The sequence below is a fragment of the Perca fluviatilis genome, chromosome 21 (genome assembly GCF_010015445.1).
Source record: "Perca fluviatilis chromosome 21, GENO_Pfluv_1.0, whole genome shotgun sequence".
Lineage (NCBI taxonomy): Eukaryota > Metazoa > Chordata > Actinopteri > Perciformes > Percidae > Perca > Perca fluviatilis.
Window position 1 is genome coordinate 13,224,187 of NC_053132.1, and position 13,087 is coordinate 13,237,273.

At 38.6% G+C, this 13,087-nt stretch overlaps 1 protein-coding gene across 3 annotated transcripts in view; it reads right to left on the reverse strand.

Annotated features, from left to right (window-relative positions):
- Positions 1-1,339: 1,339 nt before the first annotated feature.
- The window catches only part of LOC120550679 (adenosine kinase-like), a 105,897-nt gene continuing 94,149 nt past the window's right edge, over positions 1,340-13,087 (reverse strand). For 2 of the 3 annotated variants that reach the window (XM_039787346.1, XM_039787347.1), the window contains exons 9-11: positions 10,530-10,644; positions 3,476-3,562; positions 1,340-3,154 (exon numbers count right to left, since the gene is read on the reverse strand). In XM_039787346.1, the coding sequence (XP_039643280.1) occupies positions 3,030-3,154; positions 3,476-3,562; positions 10,530-10,644 (327 nt within the window). In that variant the 3' untranslated portion in view covers positions 1,340-3,029. Of the gene's footprint in view, positions 3,155-3,475; positions 3,563-10,529; positions 10,645-10,767; positions 11,082-11,812; positions 11,824-13,087 lie in introns of those variants that run through there. The other variant, XR_005637762.1, reaches the window with a different exon arrangement.

A 13,087-nucleotide genomic window follows, 5' to 3' on the forward strand; every position in this document is an offset into this window, starting at 1 on the left:
AGTAATACAGATGTAATTAGAGGGAGTAACTTCCCATCAGATTATAAACACATACTGTACTGTAGAGGTGGCTTTAAAAAGATCTCAAATGAAAACCTTTATATAAAAATACATTTAATGTGTAATTTGATTCGTATTCACGTTAATAGCCTTGTCATTTTGCTGCATCTTTATCTACGCTTTTCTTATTACCTTAAAGACCTCATTGGTGTTTACTATTTACCTGCATTTTCCCCATTTACAGTGTTTATATCATTAATTCTCTTTTTGCCATATAATCCTTAACATTTATTTCAATCTATTTACTGATAATTTGGGGTAAACATTTACAAATAAAATGTTATTATATTGAGGTGCTGCTGTAAAATTGTGTTAAACCAGGTGAAATGTGAATAAAAGGGGTTCCGATTTGCGTTTAGGACTGGTGTCACGATAGAGGCACTGACCAAACCTGCCTGTGTCTGGTTATAATGAATGCCACCCTGGGCCCCAGCAGGTCCTTCACTGCTGCATGGGTCCAGGGATAATTTGAATTGGAGCATGTGCCATTGCAATCTGCCCATCCCCCTCCTCAATCCCTGCCAACTGCCACACTGGTGTTCACAAACACTGCTGCCCATCTGCGGGGCAAAACACTGGCCAGGGCCCCAGTTACTCCTGCATTCAGAAAAATATATTGTAGTCGTGAACTCACTTTTGTAAGCGACTATCACAAAGTCAAATTTTGCCTCTCTCTAGTCGTTAACAGCATATTTAAGTCAAAACAGTAAATGAAATGAGATTTTGTATATTGCTGCTATGCAATACAATTGACATTACATATTTTCTAAATGGCTTGGGTTCACTATAGCTTACAAAACAGATAGCATAGTATTGTAAAATGTAAATTAAATGCACTAATTTTATGTTTGTTTTTCTTGCATACATTGAGCAAAGCAAAAGTTTACCAGGAAAAGTATGTTTAGTAGTTCCCTTATTGTGGCAGGCATTCTCATTACTTGATCATGGCTCCCTCTTTTTGTGTTTGTGTTTTGCCATCTGTCATCTTGAGAAGCAAATGAACCAGCTGCCATGGAGTGTGATCTTGCCCAATCAGAAATGTGGTCCTTTTCAAAGTGCATCTGTGTGAAACCTTAAAAAATGCTGATGAAAAAGAAGTGTCTCAAAGTTGTTAATAACATTTTGGCTAGAGAATGTTTTCACCTAGATGCCCCCAGATTAGCATAAATGCATAAACTATGCCTCATTACAAAAAGGGAGCTCTTGTGAAGGGAGTGTACAAACTGCATTCCTCCTGTCACACTCAGAGAAAATAAAAGAAATATGATGTAACAGGTTGTTCTAGGGGAACAACATTTTTTTTATTCTCCAACCATTCTCAATCACACTTCTTTCTAGAACAGATGAGTGTTGAATTATTTTCCACAACACTTGAGACACTGCCCAACACTTTTGCTGGCCCACAGTCAGTGGGAGGGGAGGGGCCTCCCTCTGATCCTTGTCTCAAACCCCCAGCGACAGCACAGCTGGGTACGAAGGATCAGCCTAATTTTCAGGTCCCCCAAATGATCGCCATGAAGAGCAACCACTAATCCCTTAACTGAGAAAAATGATCTCCTGTAGCCCTGCAGTGCAGCGCCAGACCCCGAGAGTCCAGTTAGGACCCAACATGCATGAGTGGGGGTGAACAGAGCAGGACACCAGGCTGGTCCCGGTCCCCCCACCCCCCAGTTCCCTCTATAATGGAGAGTGTTGAGCTGTCCAAAAGTGATTAGCATGAGGGAGCCTCTGGCTGATTAAATAATGGGGAAATGCACAAATCCTGTTGTTGTTGCGGTTTGTTTTTGGGTGTATTTAAAGAAACGTCAACTGCTGGTAAACTGCTTATACATCGAAACTAACTTTGTTTTTGTATAGGAGTATCTTGGTAGAATGACTTTTTTATTTGTATAACAGAAGATACTCTTTGCAGTTTTGTACAGTTACAACTGTCACTTTTGGAAATGGTAAGCCACCTATAATGGCGCCCCATCCATAAATTGCATGACAGCTGAATATTAAAGAAATACTCAACTGAAAATTTACTATATTTTAAAGTATGTAGTATGACAACACTCAACCCCTGCAGGCTTGAAAAAGTTTGTAGTTTTCTGCTTCATAACAACACTCAGTTTGCACTACTAAATACAGCACTTCTGTGGCACACTATTGCCTGCTCATAGCTCAGAAGATCCAATAGAAGCAGGGAGTGTAATTAGCAAATTATTGGCAAAATAGTTTGGAAAATATTCAGTATGAGGATCAACAGCGGATAAGTGGATTATGCAGCAGGAAGTTTCTATGAACGTTTTTGTTTTTTGGCCGTGACTCTGGATCACCATTAGAACTGCTTGTAACTTCTGTGAATCGAAGCCGACTACAGCTGCCGTCCTTCATTAAGGAGCAAACAACAAACTTTTTAGAGCAACATGTCCATAAAAAATGTCCAAACCTATCCTGCAGGATAATGCACTTCTCTACCACTGATCCATTTCTTCAGTATGAACCAAACGTTTGTCGCTTTGCGAATAATAAATAAATACACTACTTCCAGCAAAGCTTCAGAGCTATAAGGAGGTGGTGCTAGGACACTGGGAGTGAGTAGCTCTGTTGTGGAGATCCTGAGTGTTTGTAACATAAAGAACATACAGATAAATGGTGGAAAAGTGGTGTGAAAAGTGTTCTACTAACGTGATGATACATTTGGACACCTTTTAGACCTACAGGCGTTTAGTTTTTGATACTCAAAATATAAATTTTCAGTGGAATGCTTCTTTAAACATTACCATTTTATTCCAATATTTGATTCTAGTACATTGTTTGTATTGCATTTAAACATCTGAGTTTCATATTTGAGCTTGATCAAATATTCAAGCTGCAGCACTTAGTCCCATGCAGTCACTGTAAATAGAAAAAAATGTACATAAAATCTTGAAGCATACATATACAAGTATCTTGTGGAAAAGACAAAGGTGCAGTGCTTGGATGCATCAGTGAAAGTCTGGCTTCTCTGGGAAAGTGCATCCGACCCGTCTGATGATGACATTGGCGGCATAGTGTCCAGCCCGGATACACTCCTCCAAGTCTTGCTCTTGGACCAACGCATAGAGGAATCCTGGGTAGACAGAAAAGCAGAGGTCGACCTGTAGCCATCCATCAACTCCAAAAATGTTTGGGGAGCATATCTCACTAAAATGAGCCAGATACTAATGGTTTTTGGATAAAGGGACAATGCCGTTTCATCCTCAACAGGACCAAAATGATGACTGTTTTATGTGGTGCTATGATCAGCTCATACAGAGTAAAAACAGCAGGCTAAATGTCATGCTCATATAATCTGGAGGCATTACTACGTAACATAGTTGGCCGGTATCAAAGGTTAATTGGGATTGTACACAAAAATCAAGCTGTGTTGAGGATGATTTTCATGCCGTACCTCCCACAAAGGCGTCTCCAGCTCCGTTAGTGTCCACAATATTGTTTTGGTCGATGTCCAAAACAGGAAACATGGTCACCTTCTCACCTGTGTTCAGAAAAACAAGAGCGATGTTAATTAAAGTTGAACACCCATGGGTTTGTTTTCCTTTTTCTCCAAAGTCTGAGCTTATTATTCAATGGTAACTTCATATAAAAATCATAGGTCATTTCACACAGCAAGGCTTTGTTTTAATTGGAGATAGTTGGTCATTTGACTTCAGCGACGCATACTTTTTTATGGCTTATTAATGACGTGCAAATTTTTTTTACTTATAGTACATATGTACAACATAATAAATATTGAGTAACTCAAAGGGAGTCATCAAGGAAGTTAAACATTTAGCCTAGATGGGACAGTGAATTTCACTTAGCATCATGGCCACCAAAGCTGAATATAAGATAACTCTTTTTAAAGTTGGGGAAAGACTTTTGAACGACATTTTCACTGTAATCAGTGAATGTTTGCTTGATATATAACATACAGTAGACAATTGATTGTGACGGACAAATGGACTATTGAACTATTGTTTTAGCACAAATGACAATCTTAAACTAAGGGACACTTCTGTAAAAAAAAATCATGCAATGCCCTGCAGTGGCTTGAATAAATGTCCCAAAAGCAACAGATGATGAAACGCAAAAAATCTCAAAATGTTTAGCTTTAGGTGAGTACTCTGATGAATAAAAAAAAAAAAATGCAAGAGCAGTTGCTGTAAGTCGTTTCAGTCAAAACAGAATCCATTAAATGAGGGGCTTTATTATCTTCAGTGGATTATATTGCTTCAATTATCAGTAGCATATGCACTTCAAAGGGACTCTCAGTTTAAAAAGAGGGGAGAAACAAAAATCTACCAGATGACAAAGTCTCGAGGTGTAGAGTGACATTAAATCAGCAACTTATGTCAGAACATTCTAAACCACACACACAATCTTCAAACAATCTGAGGGCTCTGGTGCCGACGTGAACCTTCAAAAAGGTGCAGGAGACAAAAGACTGACATGTGGATAAAAGGAACACGAGGATGCTGACAGAAAAAAAGGTTGGAAGTTTACGGAGAACACGAGAAAAAAAAAAACTACAAAAAGTTGTTTAATGAGGCTCCCTGCTAATCTAACAATGGCTCACAAAATATCTGCGCTGCAGATAAGACACCCCCCGCCTTACCAGTTTTTGAATACATTTCTGCTCTCGTCCTACAGGGCAAAAGATACACAACCTGATGTCAAGGAAATTACTGTAATACACTAACTGTGAGAGAAACCTCATTAAGCTGCATTTGAAAATGACATCTTACAGAGCACAATGTGACTGTATTACAGGCCAGGTATTGAAGATGTATCAGATAAAGAGTTGTGTTTCATAATGACATTTAATAACAATTTCTCTTTGAAAATGAAGCAGGAGATAGCTAGACCTTTTTCACAGCAGACATTTTGGCCTGTCATAGTAGGAAAAACACAAGTGTAATTGATGACCATAATTGATATGCAATTGATAAAAACAACTGCATTTAGGTGAACTGGTTCCAGGTTGCTGGTATTGTGCATGGCGGGTCATTGTCACTTTCACTGGGACACTTGATGGAACTGAGCCATTGTTAACAAAATTAGTTTCACCTGTGTTTTTCCTGCTAAGACAAGTCAAAATGTCTGCCGTGAAAAAGGTATAGTGTCACGTTGATAATAAATTACAATAAGACAAGAATCCGTTTAGGATCAGCTAATTAGTAGCATAACGACTTCGCTTAATTAATGCCACAGATGAAACTAGAGAATCCTCTTCCCTCTTAAAACGATTAACCACAATGGAAAATGTGCTCATAATAAATTACAGTTATGTCATTTATTCCACAGTTAAGAACCGTTAAGATGTGGTCGTGTTCATGTGCTGCACTTTGCAGCTATAAAAGCGAATGCTTTTAAGTTTAAGGCTGCTGCACTTGTTCAGCACACAGATTCTGCTGTTCATTAGACCTGAGAAATGAGATATAAATAACTGTGTAAATATGTTTGCGGTAGTTAAAAGAAATGGTTAACCTCTTCAGTGTGTGGGTGGTAGGAGGAGGCATGTCTTAACCTCTCACATGAAGCTCATCTTTGTGATAGCACTACATCCAGAGGTGTCAGAATTCACTTAACAAATTTGAATATGTTAAACCTACTGCTATGTTGTCACAATTAGCAGTTCTGGGTTTAGATAATTTTTTAAATCCTTTAAATTAACTAGGCATTTTTGATTGTATCCTACTCTAACATGCATTCGCCATCTTATCAAATTCCCATTTCCCCCCCCAACAAAAAGTAAAATATTTTGCGACTTTTTGCAATCACAGCTGCTTTCTGCGTAAAATAATTAGAATACAGAACCACATGAGCTAAAGTCACATAAATATCTAGCCTCGGTCTTTACAAACAATCTAAAACTAGAACTTACAAACAGTATCATGATAATCGGTAAGTCCTTTAAGTATTCACATTGTTTTACAGCTAGCATGCAATTTCTAGACATGCTAGCTGCGTGGCTCTTGAGATGGCAAAGTGGGTCAGCTGGTCAGTCCACCACTTTGGTCTAAACTGAAATATCTCAACAACTACTGAATGGAGGGCCATGGAATTAGCGCCATCATCGGGTCTACATTTTTTTTATTTTTCCAATATGTTGGTTTATGACTCAAAACTTAGAAAACTAATTACATTCCCGTCCACCTCAGCTGTACTTTAGTGCTTACAAATGTTAGCATCCTAACACTCTGGGAACATAGTAAACATTACCTGTTAACCACCAGCATGTTGACACTGTCATTGTGAACATGTTAGCATGCTGACGTTAGCATAAGTACTGTGCTGTTCTTAGAAATGCTTTTAATATTAACCAAAACATGTAGATGTGAACATGTGAATTTAATTTGCAGCACCTAAAAGACATACTTTTAAACATTTCTGCAGCTCAATGCTGTTGATGGCATTTACAGAACTTTGTGTGAGCAGGGTTTCTAGAAGCATGGCACAATAGACTTCCAATATTTCCCTTTCTTCTATCATCACGGCCAAAGTTTTAAAGCTGTGTACTCTGCTGCTAGGGGAAAGTTCACATAACCTCATTGATGCAAATTATTAAATTTGACTGACATGTTAACTCGGGTTACAGTCCAACAATTCCCCAGCCGTCTGTAACAAAGATCTCATTGGCAAAAATCTGTCATGGAAATGGCAATAAAAAAATTAAAAACTCCTGCCAAAATACTAGACTCTGTTGTTACTGGCTTATAGAATGTCTGAAAACATCACTTGGCTAAACTCATTTTACTGTTATTTTTAATCAATAAAACTCTGCTGTACTTTTTTACACTAACATATTCTTGTTCCTAGAGTTTGTTTGACAAAATGAGTAAAGCAGCAGATTGGTGGTGAATATGTGGGAGTGTAGTATGGCTGTGCTTTGACAGTTAACCTGCAACAGAGAAAAAAATAACAGAGAAAAGCCTTGAAGGAATTCAAATACTTTCTCAGAGTAAGCTATAATTGTGTGCTTTTGTTAATTCGCTCTTCATAATTCTCTCATAACAACTCTTGAATGGTGGTGATTAAACTTAAGAAATTCTTTTAACAGACGTCTCTTTGAAATGAGTATCAATTAAGTCCTTTATTACTGGCTATTCTTTTTAACAATGCCAGTTCACAGCACAACACTGACTGAGAAAATGCTCTCCTGTTAAAAGATGGTGACTGTACGTGCAAATAAGATGACCTTGGCTTTATTGGAAAATGAGCATATGGAGGGTTGTTCTGACTCTGAAATTATTACATGCTCCACTTGGTTGTGTTCCAGCGCTTTTGTTGCTATTGTTGCTTTGACAGAAAGCAGGTAGATCAAATAGTTGGCACATCATTCAAATTAACTTTGATCCTGTCACACTTTATCATCTGCAACACAAGTAAAACAATAAATTCATAATTTTATATCCTGAGCGTATAAATGACTGGGAATTACACATGACTACTGCGCTAAAAGGCATGAGCTAAAGTTCTCAGAGTTTAAGTACAACATCTTTATGTGAGAAACTTCCCCGAGAAGACTTCTTCTGGAACATTTCCTGCTGCATTTCAGCCAAACTGGAGTGGAAAACAACGTTACTGCTTTCTTGGCAAACGCGACAGGTTAGGAGCAAGTTGACATTCAATCTGTTTCCCTATCATAACCAGCATCTTTGTTCACAATTGAGTTAGAAAAAAAATGAATACATATGCCTGTAATTACTGTAACCACAGGCAAAAGATCATCGCCAACCAATATCCTTTCAGGGAGACATGAAAGAAAACACTTCACCGTGAGATGCCAAGGAAAAAGAGAGGTCTTTTTCTTAGCCCAGAATGTTAATTGATTTTGTCCTTCATGAAGTACAAAACATAAACATCCCATTTTTTAAACAGACTACTAAGATTTCCTCAAGTAGATTTTAAAATAATTCTAGTTTAATCTACTGTAACTTTGGGGTCAATGACAAATAAACCTGCTCTAAGAAAAGAGCATTTTGCCTTAAAGCCAGTATTTACTCCTCAGTGATTTACTCATGTGATTAACATGTATAGATCAGGTGTTTTTTTCTAAGTTGAAATCTGCCTGCTTGGCCCCCTTGAGAGCCCTAAAACTCGCAGAGGAGCAGAGTCAGGCTTTATCAAGTCCTTATCAGCGATTAGAGCGGCTACCCCGCTGAATGATCGTTTATTAGATCTCCTCACCGTTAAGGTTCAGGGCACAATGATCTTAATTACTGCTTTAATGGGTGTATGAGCAAAAGCCCAGTGTAGTTCAGCAGTGGCAGTGGCAGCTAAATAAAGGGCCATTTCCCCTGCTCCCAGCTCTTAAAAGGCACGTTTGAAGTGGTGGTGTGATGAAAGGCTCCAAATGAAGGGCAGAAAAAAAAGAACAATAACAAATTGACATCTCTTTTTGGAGAATTATACCATGGGGGAAGGCATTCTCCCATCCTTAATCACTATAAAATGGTTTAACATGACATGCAGAGGCTGGCAAATGATCAAATCTTGACAGCAAGACAAATTGCAAACAAAATGAGAGATCAAGTTTATTAGAGCGCCGCCTCTGGGAAATGAAAATCTTTAATTCTCTTTTTACATTGACATTTATTTGGCTGGCATGAATAGCGACACACACACACACACACACACACAACACACACACACACACACACACACACACACACACACACACACACACACACACACACACACACACACTCTACTGTAACTGCTCCACTGCAATGATAGCACAGTCAATGACATTTATCATGTTTGCCTTTGTAGATGACATCTGAAACACATTGTATTTCATCCTGCCTGCATTCATCATGTATTTTATATAAAGTTCACAGCGGCGCACAGCTCTGTCTTCATGCAGGAGCAATGAGAGAAGCAGGCAAGAATTATCCATCACCTCCAGCACAATGAATTGATTGTTGCTCTTTTTAACTGTCGGGCTCCTGCTTAAAGATTTCTTTTCAGGAAGTGTACTTCCAGGAATTGTACTTTGAAAAAAAAAAAGTAAATAAAAAGAAATGAGATTTTCTTGATTTATAAGAACGCAATGTAATTATATGGGCAATAACTATATAAGCTATACTAATATTAGTATTTATATTAAATATTTACCCCTGGCAAAAACCAATATTCACTTTTCAGTCTCTTTGCTTTTGCTCTCCACAAACCCTCCGAGGGAAATATGTAGCTTTTAGCTGCTAATTCTACTATGTTCACCAGCTAGTTGCTAATTTTTTTGCTAAAGTGGCCTGCTGCAGCTGTAAACAACACTGATGAGAGTGAACCAAAACTGTAAAGTTGCAGGCTGTAAAACTGAAACAATAATTTAAAAGATTAAAAACCTTTGGAGAGCTGAGGAGAACTGCAGAGTTGGGTAATAGTTTTGTGGGTTCCTTTTTCAGATTACATAGTTTTTTTTTTGTTTTTTTATCAATTTGTAATATAAAAATATTGATTACAGCCGCTTTAACCTTTATCATACCAAGATAGTCTCTTGAGAGTCCTTGCCAAAATGGCAGCACACCTTTTCAGGCAATAAAAAGAAAAATACAATACAGATATAAATACAGAAAAGACATGATTAATCATTGATTGATGAATAATGCCTTCGGTGACATACTGTTCAAAGCTTCAGCTTGTAAATACTCATGCAAGCAGTGTGGAATTGAGGACACTGGACACGTGAAGACAGTGTCCTGCAGTGCTAAAAGTCCTGCTGTAGCTGTGCTGCTCTGCAGTCCCCAGTGATGAGTGATATGTTGGAGTCTTTACCTGAGGCCATCTCTCCCTGTGCACAACTACTCTGAACTGCAAGGGCAATGAGGAGAGACACCCTGTGGCTCCAAACAAAGGCAAAGGCTCCCAGTAGTAATCGGAAACTATTGTATCTACCCACACCACTTAAACTGGCAACCCCTGCTCAGTTATGATGACACTGCCTTTTAATGTCCCACTAACAAATATGCATCACATCAAAGGAAATTGGACTGATTTGAACTGAGGACTAATGTTGTCAACCTCTCCTCAAGGTCCCTCTGCCAGCATTTTGCAGGAAGAATTACACTCTTAAGGTGTAAGAGAAGCATTAAAAATTGCTGAGGACTGGCCTGGAGTCTGTCCAAGACAAAGTTAGAAGTACTTCACAAATCAATGCCTGCTTTTTGCATCCCCCACACTTCTTTTATGCACTGAAATGACAGAATGTAGTGCAAGCATTCTTTTTTCCAACATCTGGGGTCAATATTTCAGGTTAAACTTCAAAGAAATTACTGATAGCGTTCGGCTCTCTTCAGTCATCGATTTACTATCTATTTAAGGCTGCATTCTGCAGTTTTGAGATATGAGGTTTAAGTGAAGGGTAAAGCTGTCCAAAAGAGGCCAAAGTTGGGATGGCTTTGAGTGATACAGTACTTAGGTGGGAATATGTGTTGAACGGCAAACAAAAAATGGCCTACCAACAGTTGCAACAGTGTCATCCTTGCCCTGGGTGAAGACCACTACTCGCTGCCGCTTCTTATTCTCCTTGGGGAGGTTTTGGGTCTTCTTTGCAATCTCTGCAATGTCATCTGTCTGTAAAAACACCAAACCACTGGGTTAGTATGTTAAGTTGAATGAATGCATTGTGAAGTGCAATTTCTGAGGAGTTACTCAAAGATCACAACTGTGACTGAGAGGGGTCAGATATTTCCAAACCTGGCAGACGGATCAAGTGATAATGAAACCAGATGGGCTATGAAACTGCTTCGAAAAAGATCAATAGAAGCGCTCAATGATGTTTCCATGCAGTTACAGGAGAGCTGTAAAAGATTAGAATGTCATATTCCCTAAGTGAGATGAAAATAAGCGTGTGAAGATATGCTGTTGTCAGATAAAGCTACTTCTGAGCTGAAGGGATAGGTGGTGCGTGTACTGTATCATTCTCTTCCTGAAACAGGCCATCTCTCCTTAGCATCTGCACAGAATGGATATTCTCGCCTGGAGACGACAGAACTCTCCGGAGTGCTTGCCTTTGATCATGAGAGGGATAAAAAAAACACACCTGTCAGTGCTACTTTATTATTAACTCATCATAATGTACTATGAGCAGGTGGAATGTCTTTATCGTCATCTCGCAGTGGGGTGGACTCTGCTTTTCCATAATACATGACATTGAGGAGCTAGCATTAGGGGTTGTAGATGCCTCTAGCATCTGTGTCAAAGCTAACACTCGAGCACCTTCAGGGCGAGCAAATACTGTGGTTATGGAGTAATCAGAGAGACAGGCTCCAACCCAATACCACCAGCCACACTGGCTCACTCAAACCAATGAGCTTTTACACCTCTAAATGCCTCCCAAATGTCCTTTAATCAGCCCTGAGAGGTCCGGGGAGACCCTGGGCTGAGGAAAAATGGGTGTAACACTCTAAGTAAGTGCTAATGGTGAGGTTAATACAGAGGCTGTTAGCAGGCGACGGTGAAAAAAAAAGGCAATTTGTCACTGTGACTGGATGTAACCACAAGCACTCCTCCAGACACTGAATGCAAAACCACACAAGGCTTCGGCACATTGTCACCATTTGGTTTTATGTTCGACCGGCATAAAAAAGGCGCTCGACTCAGGTTTAGGAGCTAAAAGGTTCTAAGGACCAGAGGTGGTAGGGTGAGCATCATGGCTGTTGAGCAGGACAAGCTTTACATACACACATAAACACACACATACATACAACTTCCTCCTTTTTGCATGGCAGAAAACACTTACCTGAAAAGATCCTATGGCATGCAGAAAAATAACGTGAGTGTAAAACAAATGAATTGGCAAATGATATGGTCAATGTAGTTTACTGTTGACAAATAGAAATATTTACGATTGTGTGGCAATTGATCAGACATAAATCAACAAAGTGTGAAATATAAAAGCTTCACAAGGGTGTTAAATTGTGTTTCTGTGTTGAAGCCGGTGAGAACGGGATCGTCTCCACTGCAGGCTGTTTGACAAACACTGCCAGGGAAAGATTCAATCAGAGAGCTTGATGTAGATAGTTCTTTAAGCATTTAAAAGGGAAACCGATCACAATCAGGCGACTGTGTTCAGATCTGCTGATTGTTGTTTTGAGGACAAGCTTTTTATCTTGTATTTACATTGAAGAAGTACTGCTGTTATTTATCCATAATGTGATGATGACAATGTTTCAGAATACATTTAAAGTGCATCTTGTCAGATATTGACAACTAAAACAGTATCCAATTATAGTATCCCTCAAAAGTGCCCCACTGACTAATTAACTGGACCTCACTGGCCTTAAAAGAGTCACACTGCATACAAAGACACACTTCTGTACACACTTTCAGATGTTTAGTGTAAATTTGACAGAATAACTGTAATAAAATAAAATATTTTCTGTACTACAATAGGATAAAAATTCTCAATTCTCAATTCTTTGTTTAGTTTCTTATAGTAGTATCATATTTGTGATGATATGATTACATTGTGTTATAATTTATAATAATAAAAAGTCTGCTGTCAAAATTAATGATTGATTTGGATGATGTTGTCAAAAAGAGTTACTCTAGTTTGCTATGTAGAATTTTGTTGGATAGAAACTAATGGAAGTTGATTTGACAAAAACAATTACCACTTGCTGATAAATACTCCAGAGCTTTCAGCCGCGTCTCTCGACCTTCTTTGGAGGATGGAGTTTGCTCGGTTGTCATGGAGACTTTGGATACGTAATTTCGGTCACATACAGACCATCCTTTAACAATCACCATGACAACTGAGCAAACTTCTTCTGCCTACGAAGGCCATTGGATACGGCTGAAAGTTCCAGAATATTTCCAGGAAGTGCCAAGATCTTAAAGCTCATTTTTATTATTTTTGACATATTTTGTCACATTTGACAAAATATCATCAAATTTCATCTATATCGCCTACAGTTATTCTGCACTCCTAATAAGTGTAATGTGCATGTGTGAATGACAAATTCCCTCCAATAATACTGGTTTAACAAAGCATATTTGTAACTTCTTGCTTTAA